We start from the raw sequence: 27,301 nt of genomic DNA, 5'->3' as shown, positions 1-27,301 counted from the left end.
GTGTTGTTTATCGCTTAAAATTGTTGTTGTTTACATAGCCTTATTGAATTTAAATTTGAGTTGTATTACGTGATATGTTATGATTTTAATGAACAGAATAAATAAGTTCGTAAATCTGGATACAGTGTAAGGAGTTGGCAAATTATCGAAAATGGACCTTCCAAACGAGTTCGACGTAGTTGTTTTGGGGACAGGTTCGTATAATTAATGTTTACGCCAGTGTTCCATTTTATTGAAGCAATGACTCTAGGGTTACGAAAAAGTGTATTTTACATAACTGACACGTTCAAATTTTGCCTGTAGTGATACAGTTTTTGTGAGTTTTTCAAAAACTGTATCACTACATGCAAAATTTAATCTTTTTGCTTGACGCCCTTGCTTTTCCTCCTAGGATGTTGGAATCATCCATTAAAGCGTCATATAAACAAAAATATGAACCATAAATTCAGGCTATATGGAAGATTTCTTGGATTTAAATAATCAAACCCTGATTCTATAAGATTTCCTTCAATTCAAAATTATAAAGCAATCTTTGATTCTGGGGCCAGGTAAAAACATCATTACATGTCTGTATATCAGACCCTATTAATAATAATATAGTCCATGACATAAATGTAAAACAGTTTATTGAATTATTGTTTTTATCATTAAATGCATTTATGTCATTGACTATTATTTCTGTTTTAGCAATAAACACATTCATTTCAAGAATAATTAGGTCTTTATAAGATTCATTTGAATATAAATAGTAACATTTTTGCATTCAGGTCATCATACTTCGAGTTGTCATTAAATGTTATTTTAGCTACTAAATTTTAATGTTTTTGCAAATGTTTGTACATAGTAATACAATTTATAATAACAATAATTTATTTTGACACATTTTAAGAGTCAATAAACATCTTTGTCAGCATGAAGTACACTATGTGACCGTGATTTTTGCCTAATTCGCGGAGTCACGGTGGACAGTTTGATTTTTTTGTGGAAAATCACTGAGATTTCAAGTGATTCGTCACTCAGCCTTCGCACAAGAGCAAGATAATCTACGTGGTGGTTCACCACAATTTTGTGGTGATTCGCCATGATCGCAGTGGATATAGGTGACATCAGTGATTCGCCAATTCATACATATAAACCGAAGCGTATCAATGACTGTAAACATACCACTTAAATTCTAATTTTCACAATTATATGATAATCCAACATATTACAACATCACTTACGAAAAAATAATCTTTAACATTTATGACGATAAAAACTTTTAAGAATTTCATAAACACAACCATATGCCTACGCCATTTTTCAGAAGTTTAAAGAGTACAGTGCATAATGGGACACAGCTTTCATTGGATGAGCGAATTTAAATTTAGATTAAATGAAATACGGTCATGTTAAACAAAAAAAAATTTGTGCGTCATATGCAGCATGTAAAAAACGTGCTCACCGGGGACTTTCTGATAACGGGTAAAAATGACAGTGAATATTTGTTAACAGTTACTCTGCATTAGCATGTTAATAAATCGTCTGGATTATTTCATGTATTTTTCTTACACGTACTGCTCTGATTGGGAATACATGAAATAAACACTGACTCGCGAGTTTGTTTTTCACAGCTTCATTGACATTACACAACAGATCAACACTAATAAGCTGTCGAAGGTCGTTTAACCTCTAAGCCATTAAAATAGGATAAACAGACGGATAAAGCAATGAGGCTGTGATTGTCGCCATCTTTGTCCCAGATTGCCGAATTTCAGATTTCCAGTTTGCGAAGTCATTTTTTGCCAATTCTTAATGGGCCGATTATTTATTATTTCAGTTATTATGCCCCCCTTCGAAGAAGAGGGGGTATATTGTTTTGCACATGTCGGTCCGTCGGTCCATCCATCCACCAGATGGTTTCCGGATGATAACTCAAGAACGGTTAGGCCTAGGATTATAGGTACATTGATCATGACTGGCAGATGACCCCTATTGATTTTCAGGTCACTAGGTCAAAGGTCAAGGTCACAGTGACTCGAAATAGTAAAATGGTTTCTGGATGAAAACTCAAGAATGCTTAGGCCAAGGATCATGAAAATTCATAGGAACATTGATCATGACTTGCAGATGACCACTATATATTTTAAGGTCACTAGGTCAAAGGTCAAGGTCACAGTGACTCAAAATAGTAAAATGGTTTCCGGATGATAACTCAAGAATAATTAGGCCTATGATCATGAAACTTCATAGGTACATTGATCATGACTGGCAGATGACCCCTATTGATTTTCAGGTCACTAGGTAAAAGATCAAGGTCACAGTGACAAAAAACGTATTCAACAACCACTACAACTGACAGCCCATATGGGGGGCATGCATGTTTTACAAACAGACCTTGTTTACATTGTATCCCAGTTTGCGGAATGCATATTTCCGATTCCCATGTTGCCGAATTCTTCTATTCAGCGACAAAAGTTGAATCACAGCAGTTCCCGGTGATTCGGGTTGATTGCCGTACACCGAGATGCATTGGGCAATGGTCACCATGGAATTGCGGAGACATCACCCAAATGTTCTTGTCGCTCAGAATCACCGCCAATTGATTTATTATCATGTATTATCCCCCGCCATCGGCGGAGAGATATTGTTTTGGCGTTGTCCGTCCGTCTTTCCGTCCGTCCGTCCAAAGCCATATCTTGGAAGTGCTTTGACAGATATTATTGCAACTTGGTATGAGTATATATATGGATACTAGGATGATGCACGCCAAATGGCATTGTACACCATCTGTTAATAACGGAGTTATGGCCCTTTGTATCTTGAAAAAATGCTTTTTTGAGTGTCAAATATAACACGTTTGTGAAGCATATTGGCGGGGGATTTCAATTCAACAAATTTGCTTGTTTTCATACAGATAAGCACAATCTACAATAATATGTCATTCATGAAATTCGCCACTTTGAAAAAATTGTCGCCGCTTTTGAAAATTTGTCCCAGTTTGTGACAGTGGGGATCAACAGCTAAACCCCTGTGATTACATATATCCGTAATACTCTTGAGACCATGAGTTTAATAAGTCCACTTAAAATAACTATTTAGAAGTTTTAATGCTGTCAATGTTTGGGAGGATGGGAATTTATTTAAAATTGATACTCATTTGCATTTTCGAACAAATAACCATTCAGTTTAGGCTTAATTGCATAATTCTTTTAACTGCACTTCAGTAAATTGTAAAGGATATTTTATTATTTCAATTTGTCATTTTGTTTTCTTTATCATAGGCATGCCTGAGAGCATTGTTGCTGCAGCATTCTCCAGAATTGGACAGAGAGTTCTTCATTTGGATAAGTATGTAAAACCAATTATTCTTAACAAAAAGTTCTGTTTGAATTGTTTGATTATATGAGAGTCATTATTACATTTACTTTAATACTTAACTTAAATGTGTTATTATTTAAATATAAAAGTTCACATTTAAAGCATGAAACCTTATGCAATTCAATTATAGATTTATGTAGAATGCTTATGTAATACATCAGTGTTTTTTTAAGGCAATTTTGGGGCCGATATTCGGCCCCATTCCCCTAAAAAAAGAGTGTATATTTTTCCCCAATTTTGTAGAAAAAATCCCCTCCAGAACTTTAACAAAAACAAAAAACAATTTTTTTTTTATTACAAAGAACTCTAATGATAAAAATATATTTCAAATTAATTTCCTAAACAACTAACAAAGTATATAAAAAATAATATGATTTTGAATTATTATAAAGAGTTATATTAAATTAGTTTTTCCCACATCTGTGGACTTTTCATATGAATTGCATTTTTCCCAAAATGGCCAGGAAAAGACCTGATGTATCTATATTGTGTCAATATTGGTTGATAAAAACATTCCAATTTGGTCCATTTTATTGATAAAAAATGCTCAAATTTGCCATTTTATCGATTAAAAAATCCCAATAAGACTCGAAATGGCTAGGAATACTGAGACTGTGCATGAAGGCTGAACTGTCTGAAACTAATGTTGAAAAAATCATTGATATACATTTAAGAAAAAGGACAAAGACATTCAGCTGTGAATATTACATTCATACATACACGTACATGTGTATTCATATAATAAATATCATAACATATAAAAGAGTGAATTTTTAATTTTCCCCTTTTCCTAAAAAACGACGCGTTTTTCCCCTTTGGACAGGCCCCGCCACCATCTTCCTATTTGTAAAAAAAACACTGTACATGATAACTTAATAATAAATAAAAGATTGATGTACATTGCAAAGTGTTTGTGTTACTCTTGAGATTCTTCCCTGCAGAAATGATCACTACAGCGGAGACTGGGCCTCCTTTAACCTGAACAGTCTGGAAGAATGGGCACAGAGACATGCTGTAAGACACCTTTGAGGCATTGGTTCTTTTTTTAACCCATTACCCCTCAGTTGCACGTTTTGACCTGTTTGTAGTCCATTAGGAAACTAAAATTCAATTACAAGCATTTCTTAATTAATAGAATCAAGTTTTAAAGGGACTGGCAACCACAACGATGAAGAAAAGAAAAGTTGTAAAATACCGTATTTTTTTACAATTATTAGTTTATATTGATTAAAATATCACTTCTGGTATATTACATTACTTGAAAAAAGTTGAAAAGTTTTCATATGTTCAGTATATTTGGTAATAAATTTTACTGGGTATGTCTACCAGGTAACTACCAGTTAACTATAAATAACGCCAGTACTGTAGATTGATCATCATTGTCAAATGGTAAAACCCAGAAATGCAAATTGTGCATGCGTAGCGAATTGTATATATCCAATATATAAAATGATCAATCTTCTTGCGTTATTTATAGTGTGTATCGTTATGTCACCTATTTTCGCGATGTACTTTCAAGTTCACATCGCACAATTTATTATCAAATATACTGAAAATATTAACTTTTTTCAAGTAATGTAATATACCAGTCGTGATATTTTAATCAATATAGACTAATCATTGTAAAAAAATACGGTATTTTAGAACATTTCTTTTTTCGTAATTCGTGGTTGACAGTCCCTTTAAAGGTTTCATTTCCAAGCCTGCTGATAGGCGGAAATAAATAGCATACAATCTGAAGAATCTAAGTTACTGGTTTCTGGTTTATGCATATAGCCATTTTCACTTTGAGTTGAAAAGAGTTCAATTCAATAAAAACTCGCCAGGATCCAAGACTACAATATTTTTATTTACTGTTTCAATGACTTTATTCAATTTGTAATGTATTTTTATTATACAATCAATTTACAAAGACATGTATATGCAAGACTTAGTTAATCATATATACTTTGTTATAAGTTCCTTCCAAAATTGTACATTGTTTACTTTAAACAAATACTTATTAATAAGCAACGCAATATTAAGTGATTCTAAACAAAATATGTTAAGGTTAACATCTACACTTTAACAATGATTAGTGTTTCTAAATTTTTGAATCCAATAAGCAAACTATAGTTGCTAGGTTACCAGCAATTATTTTTTCATTAATGCCATTATGAATCACATATATAATGAGGAATCTATGCTAAAAACAAAATGCAGTTTTGAATTACATAATAGTCTTATAACGGTCCAAAAGATTCCTATATTTGATTAACTTGTTGTGTTTGCATACATGTAAATAAATTACTACAAGATAACTATGCTTTATCTAAGTCTTAATTGTAAATTTATCTTTAGGTATAATATGGCTAAGCATTTGGTTGTATATTATCACTTTGGAAATAACTACTATGTGAAGAAGCAAGTCCGTATTTTGGATTCATTTATTATTATTATTATTTGGGGGGGGAGCATATAGTCGCCGCTTCGTCTGTCCGTCTGTCCGTGTGTCCGTCAGTGCACAATTTTTGTCCAGGCTATTTCTCAGCAATTAACGACCGGAATTCAATTAAACTTTAAGGGAAGCTTCACTACCAAGAGGAGATGTGCATATTATCAGCGGGTTCGGGTTGGATGATTTTTCACAGAGTTATGGCCCTTTGAAATTTTTCATTAACTGTACATATAGTGCATTTCTTGTCCGGGCTATTTCTCAGCAACTAATGTCCGGAATTTAATGAAACTTTATGGGAAGCTTCACTACCAAGAGGAGATGTGCATAATATCAGCCGTCTTGTCGGATAACTTTTCACAGAGTTATGGCCCTTTGAAATTTTCCATTGTACATATAGGGCAATTCTTGTCCGAGCTATTTCTCAGCAACTTATTACTGGAATTCAAAGAAACTTTATGGGAAGCTTCACTACCAACAGGAGATGTGCATATTATCAGCCGGTTATGGTTGGATGATTTTTCACAGAGTTATGGCCCTTTGAAATTTTCTATAACCTGTACATATAGAGCAATTCTTGTCTGGGCTATTTCTCCCCAACTACTGACTGGAATTCAATGAAGCTCTATGGGAAGCTTAACTACCTTGAGGAGATGCGCATGTTATTTGTAGGTTCTGGTTAGATGATTTATTTAGAGAGTTATGGCCCTTTGAAATTTTTAAGTTGCTAAACCATCCATCGTATTATTTTGTCCAAAGTTATGCCCCTCAAGACGTTTCCTTTTATCTGAATATATAGTGCAAAATTGTGACAAAAAAATCTTTGGGGAGCATCACCCGTCTCCGACTGTTTCTTGTTCAATGTCTGCTATGAAACCAATTGGGGGAAAAAAGGTTGCTCTATAAAATACTGAAAATGTAATTATATTTGACCCAGCTTGTGGTGCCATTCTAGCAACAAGTCACTGTGATGTTTTCATTATCATCATAGGAAGGGTCAGCAAGCGTAGACTGCATTGCACGACCAGCTGTGAATGATTCTGAGATCCTAGAAAGCAATGAACGTCTCATTGAGATGCCCTTGAACAAAACCTCCTTCTCCAATGCTGTTGTAGAATATTTTGTCAGGTGAGCAAATTTGTACCCATTTGACATGGATAATAAAGTTCAGAGAGGTTTGTTGTTTCAACTTGTTGTTCACTTGATTAAATGAATATTTTTATATTAAAAAGTATTATGTATATAACTATGTTCCATCAACGTGCTTTAATATCAGGAATTTCCTATAGATATCACTGAGATTATTTTGCGTATCTTGATGTCTTGATGGTGCTGGTGTTTATATTAAGCCAGCCAGTAAACCTTCAGCGTTGATCAGTTGGGCAATTACACAAAATGACAATTTATATGATAGTGGCTTAGCCTGCGACTTTATTGCCAACCTGATGAGTGACATGTTGGAAGTCTAATTTTGTGGCAGACTTGTGTATGTGTTTATCAGCATACTGCATTCATACAATTGTTTAACCTTCCAATTTATAGTATTTACAGTTTATTTTTCACTGGTACTTAATGAGGCGCTGGGACATTTAGTTCTTTTTGTTTTTTTTAACTTGATCAGATATTTATTTATATTGCAGTGGCACAGATGAAAATAATGAAAAGATTGACGAAAATCAACAAGAGGCTGGCAAGGAAACGCCTGACATTCCTGAAAATTTAGAGGCAAGGGTTGTTAAACCTGTAGAAAGTGAAGACCATGGAAAAACTGAACAATCAACACATAAAGATGAATTAACACCCTCACATATTGAAAGCCATCCAGGCCAGTCTAAACCAGATGATGTCACTGAGGTTAGTGATAGACTTGCAGCAGTAGGAGTGGCCGTAAAGGAAGCAACGGAGAATGGAGACGCCTCTAATGCCACTTTGGGGAAAGCAGATAAGCCTCAGAGTTCTGAAACTATTGGTGGTGTTCAGCAAGAAATAAAGGCTAGACTGTGGACAACAAGTAGAATTAAATCAGAATGGAGAAGATTTAACCTGGACCTTTCCCCAAAGGTACATTGGATACTTATGTCTTGTTGGTTATATAGTCATATTGGTACTTCCAATGCATCGTTCGTTATTTGATAACTGTCATGTGATAACAATGGTAACTTATATATATCTTTTTATTTCCACAGTATGTTTTCTTAATTGAAATAATGCCATCGTTCTATGGTGGCAGTTTAAATTCATTAACATTAGTTTAAAGTTCAAAATGTTAATGAATTAAATTCATTATCCATATTTATATTTAATGTAACAATTCTGTGTGTTATTGCTTTTAGGTTCTGTTCTCAGTAGGTGATATGGTTGAGCTACTGATCCAGTCCGACATTGCAAAGTACTGCGAGTTTAAAACAGTCACACAGATACTCACTGTCATGAAAGGAACTGTAGAGAAGGTACAGATCCCTAATAAGATGTCCTAGTTTATGGATACAGTTCTATTTAGCCTCGTTTTGAGAAAACTGGGCTCAATGCATGTGCATTAATTTCCATCCAAAATTTTCATCAGGGAAGACACTTTCTGCTTTAATGGTATTTTTTGTTTGAAGGAAGTCTTTTCTTAGCGAAATCTCGTTTAGGCGGATTTTTTGTTTGAAGGAAGTCTTTTTTAGCAAAATCAAGTTTATGGCAGAGAGTGTCACTCTTGCAATCTGCACAGGCTAATCTGGAACGACACTTTATGCACATGCATTAAGCCCAGTTTTCCCAGAGCGAGTCTGAAAGTATTGCTATGTGCACTTGGGTTGTATGAACATTCTTATACTGACAAAAGATTTGTGGGTAGATAAGTTTGTATCACAATACATAACATAATGGGTTATGTTGATATAATTTGTGCATCGTGTATGTTATTGAAAATAAAAATAAAACATGTTTATTAAGTTCTGAATTAAATTGGGGCTTGTTCTTGGAAAAACTGGGCTTAATGCGTTTGTAGTCTGCACAGGCTAATCAGAGAAGACACTTTCCGCTTTTATTATTTTTTAAACCACATGTATTAAGCCCAGTTTTCCCAGAACAAGGCTCAATTTATTACAACAATTTAAGGCTGAAATACTAACTCTTGTTTGCCCACGTATGTAGGTGCCATGCTCCAGATCAGATGTGTTTAGTAGCCAGTCTGTCAGTATGCTGGAGAAACGGATGCTTATGAAGTTCATACAGTTCTGTCTAGACTATGAGAACAAAATGGAGGAATTGGGAGGTTTATAGTTTTGTTGGTTTTATTTCTGTTTTATTTTTAATTCAACAATAGAGCATTTAGTGTGACTATTTGTCAGTGCATATTTGGGTTGTTTATGATAGCATATGTTTGTGCAATGCAATAAATCAAATGTCACAATTCCTTTGACAAAGAAAGGTACACAAGGTGATAACCCTGTACAACTTTGCCAATATTTTCACCTTGGATTGTCGAGTGCATACTGGTTATATTGTAAAATATTTAAAACATTTGAGATCAGGTATTTTTTTACTTTGAAAATCATCAACTTGCCTATGTTATTATAATGTCTTGTTTCATATTTGTAGACGTTCTAGATGCACCATTCACTGATTTCTTGGCTTCAAGAAATTTGACACCAACAATCCAGCACTATGTTCAACATGCCATTGCCATGGCTACTGAATCCATGGCAACCAGACAGGTAAAATTGACAGGAAAAACTGGGCTCAAAGCATTCGCTTGAAAGGTTATCCCAGATTCTACCATGGCACGTGACTTGTTTTCTATATACAAAGAAGGAAAACTACCGTTGGTTATTACCCCGAAATACCAACGGTTGTTTTAAGTGACGTCACTTTGATTGTCGGCGCACTGTTTATGAATGAAGACCACGTCATTTGATTTTCATTGTTGTGGTGTCGTCAGGTTTTCGCGGAAAAGTGGAGGAGGTTCGGTTAATATAATTCTTATTTATAACCTTTAAATTGCCGATAACTTATTAATGAAATCGTGTTAGAAACGAAATAATCGACGGGTAATCGTTGGTTATTGCGGTAATAACCAACGGTATGTCGTTCCGATGCTTGCTTTCGAACCACTTGGGCTACGCCCTCGTGGTTTAATTCCTACGCATCGGAACTCCATACCGTTGGTTATTACGTCAATAACCAACGGTTACCTGTCGATTATTTATTAATTATCTTGTGCAGCCATCACTGGCTTATCAAGGACAACCCTTTCTACTTGTGTGCAATTTTTTGTTCAAAGGAAATCTCTTCTACCCGAAAATCCACTTTAGGCAGAAAGTATTGTTCCTGATATGCCTGTGCGGATTGCTATGGCTTACCTGGGAGGTCACATTACAAACTAACATTTATCCGACTTTTCCTTGAATGAGCTTCATATCATGCTCATACCATACTCAGTTCCTTGGGCGGTAATGACCTTCTTGTCATGCCCCCACCAAGTTGTATGCATGAAGCAAACACCATGTTAGAGCATCCAGAAATTTCCAAACTTCATTATTTGTTAGGAAATTTTTTAATATGTTGCCAAGAATGTGCACTGTGTTTATATTGTATGTCGCAAGCCATAATACCTATGTCCATACTTTATAGGTCAACGTTCCTCTTAAAGGTTGAACGTCAAATATATTATTGATAGATCAGTTTGTATTATGTAAAAGATCTAGAGCAAATTGAAAAGTGCTGCACATTGCACCCCCCTATATCTGTTTGGACTTTTCAACACAGAAAATGTGATAATCAAGTAAATGTAATTTATTTTTTGCAAGTAGCAAATAGATTATGAAAATATTTTCCTTAAATATAATTAAGAAGTTAGACAGAAAGAAATTCTTAAAATTTAAGAGGTGATTATCAGGAAATATTTCTTGACTGGTCCGTCTTTCCTTCCAGCACCATTTTAGCACGACCCAATACATGTTGTGATCCAGATCATATTCAAGTTCATTACCACTCCTGATATGATGGCACCCATGTCTCAGTCTGTTACATATCTGCTTGTATTACAGGGTCTGCTGCAGATGAAGAAGTTCCTGAAGAGCCTTGGTCGCTATGGTAACACTCCATTTCTGTGGTCACTGTACGGCAGTGGGGAAATGCCTCAGAGCTTCTGCAGGTAGTGGCCATGTCTGACTTTTAAAACACGTTAATAACTCGGAAACAACCGATCAACAAATATTTATGATAATTAGGATACTGTTGTCGGACATAAAACCTATTTAGACTTCTATGCACATGTGTTTGTCAATGAGTAATATATTTTTTCGCTGAAATTACAATATTAATAAAAATATATATAAAGGAAATTTAAAAATGCATTAATGACTGGTAAATTGATACCGCTTTAATTTTGTGGTTCTGAATAATTTCTTTTCATTTTGGGTTGTTTTTTTCTTTGTTAAGCTTTATTAAGCTAGACTTTGTTGTGGGCAGTGAAATTTGGCTTCTTTGTGTGTAACACCTTACCTTTGAATTTAAGATAAATGGAATTCAAAACCATTTCTTAATTTTAATAATTATTGGTTATACTTTTGGTGTTGTATGCCTTGTTCGATTGGCAGGATGTGTGCTGTGTTTGGTGGAGTGTATTGTCTGCGGACCACAGCATCTGCCATCACTGTGGATGAGGCCAATAGGTAGGGCACTGGAAACACTGTGAGATTGGCAGGGGGTTTTTATGCATCTGTCCGCACTGGCTTATCAGGGACAACACATTTAGGTTTTATGGAATTGTTCATTAAAAAAAGTCTCTTCTAAACCACAGCCCAGTCCAGGTGGATAGTGGTGTCCCAGATTAGCTTGGACAATACTTTTTATTCCAGCTCAAAGGGGGAGGGATATAGAATTGGGCTTGTCGGTCCCTTTGTCCGACTGTCAGTTTGTCTGTCTGGCTGTCTGTCACAAAACTTTGCATGGCTGTATTATGTATATGGGTGTAAAGATATGAATGAGGAGAGGTGCAATGCACATGAACCATTACCCAATACTTTCTTAAATAAGAGTTATTGCCTTTTGTTGCTTTTGTATTGTGTATTGTGTAACTTTTCAGGTCTATAGCTCAGATATGCTACAAGATTTCAATATGAAACTTCATGGGTGTATAGATATCAATAAGGATAATTGTAATGCATAAACACAATTACCCTTCACTTAAATATTTTTTTTAGGATAACATGTATATCATATATCAAGGGCTTTGCACCTATCCATAAACAAACTGTATTTTGCTTGTTTCTAATGAATTAAGCCCTGTTTTTCCAGGGAAAGGCTCAATTATAAATGTGTGGATGAAAAGTTTACACAAAATATGTACTGCCCTATATCAACACATGTGTACATTGTATGATTCTGTTTTCTTTATGTACAAAATAATTTCAAAGCCTTCAAATATTGTGACATCATTTTAGCTTATTTATCATTCTGTCACCATTGTGGTGAAGGTAGCAGTCACATTATGAAATCCTTACATAAGGAATCTTTGAATGTCTAAACAAAGCACATATTTTTTTCAATTGGAAGGTGTTTTGCTGGTTAATCTTTATAGAAAGAAATGTGTATAAATATACTATTTATTATTCAGTATAGTTTGTATAGCAATGAACTACATGTAGACATTTTTTCAAAATTGTTAGACTAAAATAAATGAAAGAATAAGAAAGAATAAAATATAAAAATAGCAAAGAACAACATATAAACAATACACATTTATTTTATTAATATTAACTTTTAGATGCACAGGGATTGTGACTACAGAAGGAAAGAAGATAAAGTGCAAGTAGGTGGAATAGTTTAATTTACTATATGGAAATTGTTGCTGTAAGAACTCTAATGTACACCTCAATACTTCTGAAAATACACTTTAACACTTCTGTAAAATCATTTTACTAGATTATTGGCTTTTTCCTCACATATCATGATATATGAGGTGAGTCATAGGAAAATGGCTATTATGCCTCATGCAGCCAGACTACTGGTTCATGGTCACATTAGTGGACAGAGTAGCTCCTAACCAGACTGCGTAAATGCAAATGCACAGCTGGCCTGGAGCTATACTGGCACATATGACATAAGACCCGTGTTTGCATGACGCTGCTTATAAATGATTTTTTACATTAAATTGACTGAGATCCTCGAAGAAATTGTCATATTTATCCATTAGATCACAGTATTATATACACACTGAATGCTTATGCACTATTTATATTTGTGTAAAATAAGTTCAAATTTCCACAAGTTTTAGTTAATATTTGCGTACAAATGCTCTGATACAATTTACTTTTATCTTAAAACTGTTACTTTCTCTCTACAGGTGGCTAATAATGTCATCAAGTTATGCTCCAGACCAGTTTCTGTCTATATCTGGAGACAAAAGGCTTGTGTGGGTTCTCACTTGATTCTTACTTTTGTTCACACAATTACTAATTATTAAGTACCTTTGTGGTATGTTAATGTTAAAATATCAATAAAAATCTGTGCAATGCTATTCGGTAAGTACAAAAATGTGCCAAGTTTTATATGCCTAGAAATTACATGCATGCGAACAGATATACATGTAATAAAACATTCAACAATAAATAAGCTCCCAATAAATTTATTTCTATGTTAATTTGAATAGCACATATGCAAAAAAAATGAAGTTGGTGTCAGTCATCTATCAAAATGTTTTGAACAAGTTTAAATGAGGGTAGACAGAATACATTTACATCAAAGCTCCGGTTTACATATTTGTAACTACATCATAGCTTTAATGTAAGAGTTTTTTAGCTTCATCATAATGGTCCCCCCTGTTCCAAGCATTGGGATTTGCACCCCTGTGTCCGTTGTTCAATATTTTGTTTGTTTGGTTGGTAAGTACTAAGACTTTTCCACATGATATCTTCAGCAGACCATGATCATGCAAATTACAAACATGTAGTGGGACGGTTTCTTGGGGGGGGGGGACTTTTTTTAGGTCAACTGGACATGTTCACGGGGGCGATTAATATTTTGCTGCAAGATGAGGTATACATGTTTAAGCAACATTTCTTGTTTGTATAGATACCTTGGTACAAGACAAACTGACTGGCCATAGCCTTTAGCCAACTGTAGCTGGTCTGTTATTTGCTCTACATAAATTATCCTGTCTTCATCAACTTGTGACACATATTTGTTAATGATACCAATAAACTAATTATACCAATGCTTTGTCTTTAGTACTAAAGGGATACTTAATAGAATGTTTTTTTTTAATGATTATAACATCAAAACACTAGTTGAATGCCTTCAATATAAGGTTTATTTATATTGCTGAACTGTGAATTTTTATAGATCTGTATCCCGTGGAGTGCTGTTGACAGAAAAATCATTGCTAACTACTGGCCAACAAGAGGTTTGAGTTTCTATTATAAATAATTACTTTTTAGCTCACCTGATTGCTCAGGTGAGCTTTTGTGGCCGGTCTTTGTCCGTCGTATGTCTGTCCGTCCGTTAACATTTGTTCGTAAACACTCTAGAGGCCACATTTATTGTCCGATCTTCATGAAACTTAGTCAGAAGCTTCGCCCCAATGAAATCTCGGTCGAGTTCAAAACTGGGTCGTGCCGGGTCAAAAACTAGGTCACTAGGTCAAAAAAAAGAAAAAACTTGTAAACACTGTAGAAGTCACATTTCATGCCCAATCTTCATGTAACTTTGTCAAAATGTTTTTCTTAATGATATGTTGATTGAGTTCATAAGTGGTTCCGGTCCGTTGAAAAACATGGCCGCCAGTGGGTGGGGCAGTTTTTCTTATTTGGCTATAGAGAAACCTTGTTAACACTCTGAAAGTCACAATTTTTGCCCAATCATCATGAAAGTTGGTCAAAACATTGGTTTTATTGATTTCTCAGACGAGTTCGAAAATGGTCCAGATCGGTGACAACATGGCCGCCAGTGGGCGGGGCATTTTTCTCTATATGTATATAGTGAAAACATGTCAGCACTCTAGAAGTCACATTTTGGCCCAATTTTCATGAAATTTTGTCAGAACTTTTGTTTCCTAGATACGCGAGTTAAGTTTGAAAATGGTTCCAGTCTGTTGAAAAACATACGCACACATTTTTTTAGCCCTTGACCTTGAACTTAGGGTCGGCGTTTAGGTTTCAAAATCTGCGTTTAGGTTTCAAAATCTGCGTTTAGGTTTCGAAAAATGCTCATAACTTCTATGTCCCTTGAGATATAACCTTCATATGCACACAAAAAATTTACCCCTGTGACCTTGACCTTGAACTTAAGGTCCGCATTAAGGTTTCGAAATCTGCGTTTAGGTTTCGAAAAATGCTCATAACTTCTATGTCCCTTGAGATATAACCTTCATATTTGGTATGCATGTGTATATGGACAAGGCCTTTCCATTCGCATAAAAACTTTTACCCCTGTGACCTTGACCTTGAAATAGGGTCCGTGTTTAGGTTTCAAAATCTGCGTTTAGGTTTTGAAAAATGCTCATAACTTCTATGTCCCTTGAGATATAACCTTCATATTCGGTATGCATGTGTATATGGACAAGGCCTTTCCTTACGCACAAATTTTTTACCCCTGTGACCTTGACCTTGAACTTAGGGTCCGCATTTAGGTTTCGAAATCTGCGTTTAGGTTTCGAAAAATGCTCATAACTTCTATGTCCCTTGAGATATAACCTTCATATTTGGTATGCATGTGTATATGGACAAGGCCTTTCCATACGCACACAATTTTTTACCCCTGTGACCTTTACCTTGAAGTAGGGTCCGTGTTTAGGTTTCGAAATCTGCATTTAGGATTCGAAAAATGCTCTTAACTTTTATGTCCCTTGAGATATAACCTTCATATTTGGTATGCATGTTTATATGGACAAGGCCTTTCCATACGTACACAAATTTTGACCCCTGTGACCTTGACCTTGAACTTAGGGTCCGCGTTTAGGTTTTGAAATCTGTGTTTAGGTTTCAAAAAATGCTATAACTTCTATGTGAGCTTTTGTGACTGGTCTTTGTCCGTCGTCCTTCCGTCCACATTTGTTCGTAAACACTCTACAGGCCACATTTATTGTCCGATTTTCATGAAACTTGGTCAGAAGATTTGTCCCAATGAAATCTCGATTGAGTTTGAAACTGGGTCATGTTGGGTCAAAAACTAGGTCACTAGGTCAAAAAAAAAGAAAAAGCTTGTAAACACTGTAGAGGTCACATTTGATGCCCAATCTTCATGTTACTTTGTCTATATGTCTGTGTTAATGATATGTTGGTTGAGTTCAAAAGTGGTTCCGGTCCATTGAAAAACATGGCCGCCAGTGGGCGGGGCAGTTTTCCTTATATGGCTATAGAGTAACCTTGTGAACACTCTAGAAGTCACAATTTTTGCCCAATCATCATGAAAGTTAATCAAAACATTGGTTTTATTGATATGTCCAGATCGGTGTAAAAACATGGCCGCCAGTGGGCGAGGCATTTTTCTCTATATGTATATAGTGAAAACATGTGAACACTCTAGAAGTCACATTTTTTGCCCAATTTTCATGAAATTTGGTCAGAACATTTGTTTCCTTGATACGAGAGTTGAGTTGGAAAATGGTTCCGGTCAGTTGAATAACATGACTGCCGGGGGGGGGGGGGCAGTTTTCTTATATTTATACAGAAAAAAAAAGCTTGTTAACACTCTAGAAGTCACATTGTTTGCCCAATCATCATGAAACTTGGTGAATAGATTTGTTTTATATATATCTCAGATGAGTTTGAAAATGGTCCCGATGGGTCAATAAACATGGCTGCCAGAGGGGTGGGGCAGTTTTCCTTATGTGACTATATAGAGAGAAACCTTGTGATCGAACACTATAGAAGTCACATTTTTTGCCTGATCATTGTGAAACTTAGTCAATACATTGGTTTTATTGATTTCTTGGACAAGTTGGAAAACAGCTCAGATCGGTGAAACACACTTTTAGGCTCACCTGATTGCTCAGGTGAGGTTTTAGGATTGGTCTTTGTCCGCTGTCCGTCCGTCAACATTTGGTTTATAAACACTTTAGCATTCTAATTTCTCAAGCATTCTTTATCAAAGTTGCTGAAAGATCTCAGTCAAGTTTGATGATGAGCAAAATCACATAATTAATGTCATAATTATTGCCCTTAGATTGTCCAAATTTTCATTATATTATACAAAATCCTTGTAAGCAAAGTTTGATGTTTGGGGGGTCGACTCAAAATATAGGTCACCATTTCAAATCTTACAAAAACAAAAACACTCCCTACGCCAGAGTTTTGGTTCAATAATGATGAAACTTGACCAGGATGTTTGTCTGGTCAATATCTAGGTCATGTTTGACATTAGGTAAAGATTGAATGAACCGACTCCTCTCAGGTGAGCGAACTAGGGCCATCTTGGCCCTCTTGTTTACTTTAAAGTAAGATAATTTATTCAAGTTTACCTTTCCTAAACCACAAGCCTAATTGAGTTTGTTACATTTTTTCGGGTAGCAAATAAAATGATAATAATTCAACAATTACCTTGTATTTTATGTTTCCTGTCATTTTATGTCTTTTTTGTAAAAACAAACTATGAAAGAAAACCCTGTAAATCACTTCTAAATGATATATCTGTTGAATATGAAAATACTTTCCCTGGCTTGGTGATTTACCTCTTTGTAGTGAACTTAAATGATACATCTGTTGAATATGTAAATACTTTCCCTGGCTTGGTCATTAACCTCTTTGTAGTGAACATTTAACAATAAGCATTGAAATGGCAGTGTGATAAAAAAGTGTAAAAACTTCTCTTCTGTCTTCTCCTGCATTATTGATACTTCCAGCAGCTGTCTATGATGTGTCTACCCTGCCCAGACGATGGAGACAGACCTATTAATGTCCTAGAATTGCCTCCGTCGAGCATGGCTGCACCACCTGGACTGTGTAAGTCAATGTACATACATAGATGCAGAGTTGCCTCCCTCTAGCATGACTGCTCCACCTGGACTGTGTAAGCCAATCTACATACAAAGATGCAGAGTTGCCTCCCTCTAGCATGGCTGTTCCACCTGGACTGTGTAAGTCAATCTATATACATAGATGCAGAGTTGCCTCCCTCTAGCATGGCTGCTCCACCTGGACTGTGTAAGTCAATGTACATACATAGATGCAGAGTTGCCTCCCTGGAGACCGGCTGCAACAAATGCATAATTTTTAAATGTTTTTCTCAGCCTAGTTATGCATTTTACTCTTCCATTCTAAAGCACAGATAATATTTAATTATGTCTTTTTAGCTCATCTATTTTTTGAAAAAAATTTATGAGCTATTGTCATCACCTTGGCGTCGGCGTTGGCGTCCGGTTAAGTTTTGCGTTTAGGTCCACTTTTCTCAGAAAGTATCAATGCTATTGCATTCAAACTTGGTACACTTACTAACTATCATGAGAGGACTGGGCAGGCAAAGTTAGATAACTCTGGCGTGCATTTTGACAGAATTATGTGCCCTTTTTATACTTAGAAAATTGAAAATTTTGGTTAAGTTTTGCGTTTAGGTCCACTTTTCTAAGAAAGTATCAATGCTATTGCATTCAAACTTGGTACACTTACTTTCTATCATGAGGGGACTGGGCAGGCAAAGTTAGATAACTCTGGCGTGCATTTTGACAGAATTATGTGCCCTTTTTATACTTAGAAAATTGAAAATTTTGGTTAAGTTTTATGTTTAGGTCCATTTTATTCCTTAAGTATCAAAGCTATTGCTTTCATACTTGCAACACTTACTGACTATCATAAGGGGACTGTGCAGGCAAAGTAATGTAATTCTGACTGGCATTTTGACAGAATTATGTGCCCTTTTTATACTTAGAAAATTGAAAATTTGTTTAAGTTTTGTGTTTAGGTCAACTTTATTCGTACAGTATCAAAGCTATTGCTTTCATACTTGCAACACTTATTAACTATCATAAGGGGACTGTGCAGGCAAAGTAATGTAACTCTGACTGGCATTTGGACGGAATTATGGGCCCTTTATACTTAGAAAATTGAAAATTTGGTTAAGTTTTGTGTTTTGGTCCACTTTATTCTAAAGTATCAAAGATATTGCTTTCATACTTGGAACACTCGCAAACTATCATAAGGGTACAGTAAAAGGACAAGTTGCATAACTCTGGTTGTCATTTTTACGGAATTATGGCCCTTTTTTTACTTAGTAACTTTGAATATATAGTTAAATTTTGTGTTTCGATCCACTTTACTTCTGAAGTATCAAGGCTATTGCTTTCAAACTTTAAATACTTTTATGCTATCATGAGGTTACTGTACCTGGCAAGTTGAATTTTACCTTTACCTTTGAATGACCTTGACTCTCGAGGTCAAATTATTAAATTTTGCTAAAATTGCCATAACTTCTTTATTTATGATTAGATTTGATTGATACTTTGACAAAACTATACCCCCCCACCCCAATTTTTAAACGGTTAAAAAACCCAAATATTTTTTTTATTATTTTATGTTTGAAATACCGTCCAACCAGCGCACCCAAGAATCCCCCCCACCCCCCCCCTCTCCCCACCCGAATCCCCCCCCTAATTTTTTTTTTTTTTTTTAAGATCATCTCACAAATGACCACCACACCCTCACACTATACCCCCCCCCCCACCCCACCCCCCCCCCCCAATTTTATTTTTTTATTTTTTTTGAAACTGTTAAAAAACCCAAATATTTATTTTTATTATTTTATATTTCAAATACCGTCCAACCATCGCATCCCCCCCCCCCCCCCCCCCGAATTTTATTTTTGGAAAATAATGTAATATGTTCACACCCCCACACTATACACCCCTCTTCACTCCACCCCTCCCTCCTTTGTGATTGAAAATGAGAGTCCCTTCACCTTAAAAAAGAAAATAGATGAGCGGTCTGCACCCGCAAGGCAGTGCTCTTGTTTCAATAAATTTCGTCATTGATGATAAACCAAAGATTTTGTTCCAGATGTCTACCACTTAACCCGGATGGGCAAAAAATCTGTCAGTCCCAAGGATGATTTGCAGTATGCAGTCGATACTCTATTTAGCAAAGGTCAGTTAGCAAATTCTTGTGTTGTAAGCATATTTAACTGGAACCACAGTTTAGCACAGGTCATTTGGCTTTTACTTCTAATTTACGCACCCCTTATCCACAGAGCAGGGCCCGTTTGTATTGTATGTATTGATACACAGATACATAGCAATGAGCCCATGACTTGTGCATAGGATTGACTGCATCTGTCTCTCTGTCATGCTGTCCATAGTTTAAACCTATTTATTTTAGCTGGATTGCATTGAAAGCCTCAAGATAACAGAAACACTGTCGAGTCCGTTTCCTAGTGTTACATGTACTTGGTGTCTTTGGTGAAGATCTTGAGAAGGCTCCCCAAGTGGGGATCGAACCTGTTGCCTCCTGAACGCTTTACAGACACCATATCCATTACGCCACGACAAACTTAAACTTGTAAAAGAAAGTACTATCACACTATATTTATAACATTCAAACTTGATTGCTTTGATATTTATTAAATAAATTTGTTGTCTGAGCAATTTCAAACTTGCTTGCTTTGAAATTTATTAAATTAATTTGTTGTCTGAGCAATTTTGTTTTGTTTATTAAGTTACTTTTTTGTCCATATTCCAATGTAATTATATGATTAATACTGACTGCTACATACCATGGCTTGGGGGGGGGGGGGTATTTATCATTTTATTCTTAAGCTATAGTATTAGTGGTCTAGGTTTAACATTGAATAAAGTGAAACTTTATCTGGGCCTGAATGTCAGAAATCTGAACTGTTAATAGAATGAAATCACTGTGATTTGAAGAAATAATTTGTTTACATTTCAGTTTTATGATGGTGTTGATCATGAATAATATAGGTTGAATGAGCAATAAATAAACAATGCATTTAGGCTAACCTAGCAGCATTAAATCTAATGCACAATATTTCAAACATAATTAGAGTAATGTACTATTACTGTATGACATCTCTGAAAACTAAACAACAACTGCTAGATTGTTTTCCATGCACATATTTCCAGAAGATTGCAATGAGACTACGCCAAGGATCCTGTGGTCATTGTTCTTCACCCAGACAGACATGTCACAAGTGTCGCCCAGTGCGTGTGTACCGGAAAATGTGTTCTTGATGTCTGGGCCTGGAGCCGAGATTGATATCGACAGACCCGTCAGTGAGGTAACATGACAGGCTTCTTGTGTTAGAAATATACCCTATATCAGACTTGTTTGGGGATAACTGGACTTGTTGCATGCGTGTAAAGTGTTGTCCCAGATTAGCCTGTGCAGTCCCACAGTCAATGAGTCATATAAGGGACGAAACTTTCCCCCTAGACTGGATTTGTGTGGCTCATAATATTTCCTTTTATAAAACCCAACATAATAAATTCCCCCCCCCCTCCGCTATTTTTAGCTGACCTAAGCGCAACTTTGTGTTGTGCGTTTACATTTACCACGTTCTAATCATATATTGGCTAAGTCAGAAGATGGTTTTGGTCCTCAGATGAACATGGCTATTTTGACCAATTTTTTTTTTAACTTGCTCAGATCATTTTGTCAAGGGGGCGATTTGTGCCAATGATATCTGGGCTAAGTTCCAACTGGGTTCCTTTTAAAAACATAGTGGCCTGGGGCTAAGTAGTTTTCCATATATGGCTATAATGAAACATTTTTTTAACACTTTAGAAGTCACATTCTAGGCCCAATATTCGTGAACTTGATCAGAACATTTTTGTTCAAGTAAAATTCGAAAATGGTTTGTCTGTTGATAACATGGCAACAAGGAGGTAGGGCAATTTTACTTTGATATAGCCATACAGACATTTTGTGAACAATCTAGATGTCATATTCTTTGCCATTCATCATAACCTTGCTTAAAAAAATCCAATTATATCTGGACATTGTTTGAAAATAGTTCCAGTCCATGAAATGACTTATGTAACCTTTTGAACACTCTAGAACTCGCAATTTTACCATTTCATCATGAAACTTTGTTAGAACATTTGGAAATTATAAATTAGCTGCTTCAAGAATGGCCTGGGTGGTTAAAACATGCTTGAGGGAGGGAGATTGCTCTTTTGATGTCTATAATGAAAAATTTCCTGCTAAGAACAGTACAGTGGCAGAGACTAACTCATTAGCAGTATGCAAACAACCCTTAAATTGTTTGTTTTTCGACTTAAACATTTCTGAACAAGACGAATCCATTATCATGGAATGAAAAGATCCGAAAGATACAGTAGGAAGATTTATGCTCACGACTGACATTCTGACGGAATTCAAAAAAAAAGAAATTGTACAAAGCATATGTCCAGCAAAAAAATAATATGACAGCATAACTGAAAATGACATAATCAGCTAGACACTCATGTTCTTTTAAAGGCGTCATTTATCTGTGCATACCATCCAAAGAGACTATGATATTAACTGCCTGATAAGATACTGTGTTGCCCCCCCCCCCCCACCCCCCCGAGTCATTTAAAGGAAATACAAATAGGGAGCATTATATGTTTACAAAAATCTCTAGAATAAAACCATTTCTAATGTGTATTATGTTATTTGCAGGCCAGAGAAGTCTTCAAAAAAATTCTTCCTAATGAAGAGTTTTTGCCAAAAGCTCCAAACCCAGAAGACATTATTTATATAGATGACTCTGAGGCACAAGCTGCATCTTCTAACAGCCAATCGGAATTTGAAGAAACAAGCAACAGCCAATCAGAACCAAGCCTGATTGAAGATAGAGAAGAATCTGAGAACCAGGCACATGATCGTCTAGTTGAAGAGCCTACAAATTAAAGTGTAAAAGTGGATAGTGAACAAGCATGAGATGTTTATAAAATGTGCTTAAAATTCTGACCATTGACACCCGTTATAACTATTTCTACCAATACTCCTCAAGTTTGGACTGGTATTCCATACTTTATTACCTTTCAGTGTATATTCCAGTATGCTATTAATTTATTTATTTATAATAATGTTGATTTAACCTGTAGTTACTTGTGAACTTTATTTTGGAGCCTTCATTACAAGAATGGAAACTAAGAATTATATTAATAATAAGACAATTTCAAAACTTTCGTGCATTACGTCAATGTCTGGTTAATGTTTACTAGCTTCCACATAGCCTTATTTTCCCTCCCTCATTCTGTAATTCTGTACTAAAATTAACCAGCTTGTTAAACAACACTTGGGAAACACAGTTCGAAAATGAAATTAACTTTTTTTGCAGTCTTAAATAAAATCAAAAGATAGAATAATATGTTAATTAGCTGTTATCTTGAGGTTTATAATTTTAAAAGATGGCCAAAGGCTCTATTGCGCTTACTTAAGACTCAAAGAAACTGGACTGTTTTCAGCATGCAGAGTTAACAAAGTTTCATTAAAGACTTGTATGGGAAACTGTCCTAACAAATGGAAACAATCTCTTTTAACAAACCACAATCTCATTTTAGCTCAAATATCATTACAACAGTTTTTGACCCCATATGACCCAGTTTCTTACTTGGCCAAGATATCATTTAGATTAAGACTAATAATCTGACAAACTGTCATGAAGATTGGGCAATGAATGAAGTTTCTCAATGTGGCGACTGACTAATGGGGTTGTTTACCCTCGGGACTTCGGTTACAAAACATTGCCCGAGCACACTGCTTAACATAAAAACTCTGCTGTAAAAAGGTCGTATACGTCCATATGGTCAGCCCGATTTTACTGGGCTTTACCATGTATACATTAATTTATGATACTTGGCAGTGTTGATGCGGTGCTTCAATAAAAATCTAATCATTTTATAAATATCTTTAGGTATAACTGTTAAAGCGTTATAAACGAAATACTCAACAACAAAAAATCTTTGCATATATAACGATGCTAAGAGAGCAGTTTTTCCATTGGTGGACTTATTTTTGAATCAATGGCGCTGATTGGCTTAAATTGCATAAATGCATGGTAAAGACAAGTAGGTCAATCCATTTTGATTCAAGAAATTGTACAGTGGACGACCTTGACATTGGATTCATTATGTAAAACAAAGGTGTTAACAAGCTCAGTCTTCACGCTAACTATAAGCCCGACAGCCCGGGACTGGTTAAATGTTAATCGGGCTACTACAAATTAATAATTTATATAGTTGGGCTATTGGATTTTTTTGTCTGTTTCCAATAAAGCATCATAATTTGGGCTAGTGGTTAAAATATATTACCGTGAAGACTGAAGCTTTTTCTTTAATTTGACCTAGTTAGCTCCACTGGCCAGAGGCCAGCGGGGCTTATGTCATGGTCCTGTGTCCGTCGTGCATGAGTCAGTGCGTGCGTGTGTTAACTTTTCCTTAAAACATCTTCTCCTAAACTACTGGTCCAATTCTGATGAAATTTCTCAGGAATGTTCCTGGGGTGAATCTCTTTCAAATTTGTTCAAATTATGCCCCTGGGGTCAAATTTGACCCTGCCCCGGGGGTCACAAAAAATGAAAATTTGCTTATATAAGGCCTATTTTGTGAAAACTTTTAAAATCTTCTCATCCATAACCATTGGGCCTAGGGCTATCAAATTTGGTATGTAGAGACATCTAATAGTCCTCTACCAAATTTTTTTCAAATTATGCCCCTGGGGTCAAATTTGACCCTGCCCCGGGGGTCACAAAAATGAAAATTTGCTTATATAGGGCCTATTTTGTGAAAACTTTCAAAATCTTTCGTCCATAACCATTGGGCCTAGGGCTATCAAATTTGGTATGTAGAAACATCTAATAGTCCTCTACCAAATTTCTTTAAATTATGCCCCTGGGGTCACATTTGACCCTGCCCCGGGGGTCACAAAATTGAACATATGCTTATATAAGGCCTATTTTGTGAAAACTTTTAAAATCTTTCTGTCCATAACTGTATGGCATAGCGCTACCAAATTTGGTATGTAGGGACATGTAATAGTTCTCTTCTTAGTTTGTTCAAATTATGCCCCTGGGGTCAAATTTGAAACTGCCCCGTGGTCACAAAATTGAATATATGCTTATAAAGGTCTTATTTTTTGAAAACTTTAAAAATCTACTTGTCCATAAACATTGGGCCTAGGGCTACCAAATTTGGAATGTAGTGACATCTTATAGTCCTCTACCAAGTTTTTTCAAATTATGCCCCTGGGATCAAGTTTGACCCTGCCCCGAGGGTCACAAAATTGAACATATGCTTATATAAGGCCTATTGTGGGAAAACTTTAAAAATCTACTTGTCCATAACCGTATGGCATAGGGCAACCAAATTTGGTATGTAGTGACATGTAATAGTTCTCTTCTTAGTTTGTTCAAATTATGCCCCTGGGGTCAAATTTGACCCTGCCCCAGGGGATCACAAAATTGAACATATGCTTATATAAAGCCTATTTTGTGAAAACTTCAAAAATCTTCCTGTCCATAACCATCCGGCCTAGGGCTATCAAATTTGGTATGTAGTGACATCTTATAGACCTCGACCAAATTTGTTTAAATTTTATCCCTGGGGTCAAATTTGAACCTGCCCCGGGGGTCACAAAATTGAACATATGCTTATATAATGCATATTTTGTGAAAACTTCAAAAAATATCTTGTCCATAACCATTAGGCCTAGGGCAACACAATTTGGTATGTAGTGACATTGTATAGTCCTCTACTTAGTTTATTCAAATTATGCCCCAGGAGTCAAATTTGACCCTGCCCTGGGGGCCACAAAATCGATTATATGCTTATATAGTGCCTATTTTGTGAAAACTTTACAAGTCTTTCTGTCCTTAACCATAAGGCATAGGGCTACCAAATTTGGTATGTAGTGACATCATCTTATAGTTCTCTTCCAAGTTTGTTCAAATTATGCCCCTTGGGTCAAATTTGACCCTGCCCTTGGGGTCACAAAACTGAACATATGCTTATATAGGGCCTATCTTGTGAAAACTTTAAGTCTTTTGTCCATAACCATTGAACCTAGCGCTACCAAATTTGGTATGTAGTGACATCTAATAAACCTCTTCCAAATTTGTTTAAATAATACCTCTTGGGTCAACTTTGACCCTGCCCTGGGGGGGGGGGGTCACAAAATTTAATAAACGCTTATAAAGCTCCTATTTTGTGAAATCTTTAAAAATCTTCTAGTCGAAAACCATTCAGACTATGGCTACCAAATTAGGTATGCAGTAACATCTTATAGTCCTCTACCAAGTTTGTTCAAATTATGCCCTTTGGGTCAAATTTGACCCTGACCCCGCTGGTCACAAAATTGAACATTATATACGCTTATATCTTGCTTATTTTGTGAAAACTTTAAAAATATTCTTGTCCTTAACTCTAGGACCTAGGGCTACCATATTTTGTATGTACATGTAGTGAGATATAGTAGTCCTCTACAAGGTTTGCTCAAATTATGCCCCTGGGGTTAAATTTGATCCAGCCCAGGGGGTCACAAAAGTGTACATGTGCTTAAATAGGGCCTATATTTAAATATTTGCACATGCAGAGAATATTTGTTTCAGCCTTTTTTCAGCAGTGGAGTGATACAGGGCCATCATGGCCCTCTTGTTTTCTTTTACCCTACAATGGACCAGTTTCAAACTCAGCCAAGAAGAACAAATGTTATGGAAATGTTTGATAAACATTGGGCAAATGTGGCTGGAAGTGGTCACAAGCTATTCTTTAATCTGCCCTGCCAGTAGTTTTTAACAACAGGTGACCCAGGTGTAAACTAGAACGAGATATCATCAAGACAAATCTTTGAAATGTTATGACCAGGTTTCATGAAAAAATAAATAACAATAACATATAAATAACAGTGGCCTCTAGAGTGTTCACAAATATCGATAATGCAAAAGGAACAACAGAAAAAAAGGCTTTTCATTTTAAATCTGTGGATAAACATTCAAGATTAACAGAAACTGTGGTTCTGCAAATTATTAATTGGGGGTCAAAGTACAACTAAACAAGAGTTTAAGGTGCTCGGCTGCGAAAGCTTGTCAGAATGTTTTTATTTTTTTTTAGAGGTCACAGGGACCTTGACCTTTGACCTGGTGACCCAAAATGGGTGTGGCGTGTAGAACTCTATGACAATACGTGTACCTTGGGTTTTCTCTGAAAACAGCCTTGCTAATAAAAACTAGAGCTTTGTCACAGACGTGATGTATACCCCCACGTGCCGCATTGACACAGACTATTTTGCATGCTGTCTTCACAAAACAAGAGAATCTAATTTATGGCAATTTTTAAGAATTATTAAGCCATTATTATTTATAGCCATTTTGACCTTTGAACTCTTGAATTCTTCCACATGACACGCCATCCAATGACTGTGAACAAAATTAATGTACAGTCATTTTAAAATCTCACAATGAATGACATAGTTATGGTCCAGACAAGATCATTCATTGCCATTTTTAACCTTTGAGCTCAAAGTGTGACCTTGACCTTGGAGATTTCGACGTAATTCTTTCGTGCGACACACCGTCCAATGATGGTGAACAAAT

General features: G+C 35.8%; 1 protein-coding gene across 5 annotated transcripts; it reads left to right on the top strand.

The window, feature by feature from the left end:
• Window positions 1-24: 24 nt before the first annotated feature.
• LOC127874398 (rab proteins geranylgeranyltransferase component A-like) lies at window positions 25-26,801 on the top strand. Of its 5 annotated transcripts, none has more exons than XM_052418707.1 (17): window positions 25-194; window positions 3,264-3,330; window positions 4,302-4,374; window positions 6,786-6,922; window positions 7,435-7,855; window positions 8,128-8,244; window positions 8,933-9,053; window positions 9,380-9,495; window positions 10,828-10,934; window positions 11,380-11,454; window positions 12,549-12,593; window positions 13,128-13,190; window positions 14,126-14,186; window positions 17,622-17,721; window positions 19,768-19,854; window positions 20,847-21,001; window positions 22,387-26,801. In XM_052418707.1, exons 1-17 carry the CDS (start codon window positions 152-154, stop codon window positions 22,615-22,617), a joined length of 2,019 nt encoding a protein of 672 aa, XP_052274667.1. In that variant the 5' UTR covers window positions 25-151; the 3' UTR covers window positions 22,618-26,801. The 5 variants fall into 5 exon arrangements, with proteins under 5 accessions (XP_052274667.1, XP_052274666.1, XP_052274668.1 ...); XM_052418706.1 differs by having other exon boundaries at window positions 13,128-13,196; window positions 20,850-21,001; XM_052418708.1 differs by having other exon boundaries at window positions 26-194; window positions 17,625-17,721.
• The last annotated feature ends 500 nt before the right edge of the window (window positions 26,802-27,301 follow it).

This window comes from Dreissena polymorpha, chromosome 3 (genome assembly GCF_020536995.1).
Source record: "Dreissena polymorpha isolate Duluth1 chromosome 3, UMN_Dpol_1.0, whole genome shotgun sequence".
NCBI classification, from domain to species: domain Eukaryota; kingdom Metazoa; phylum Mollusca; class Bivalvia; order Myida; family Dreissenidae; genus Dreissena; species Dreissena polymorpha.
Note: the sequence above shows the minus strand (reverse complement) of the source record. Positions and strands in the feature narration are given on the sequence as shown.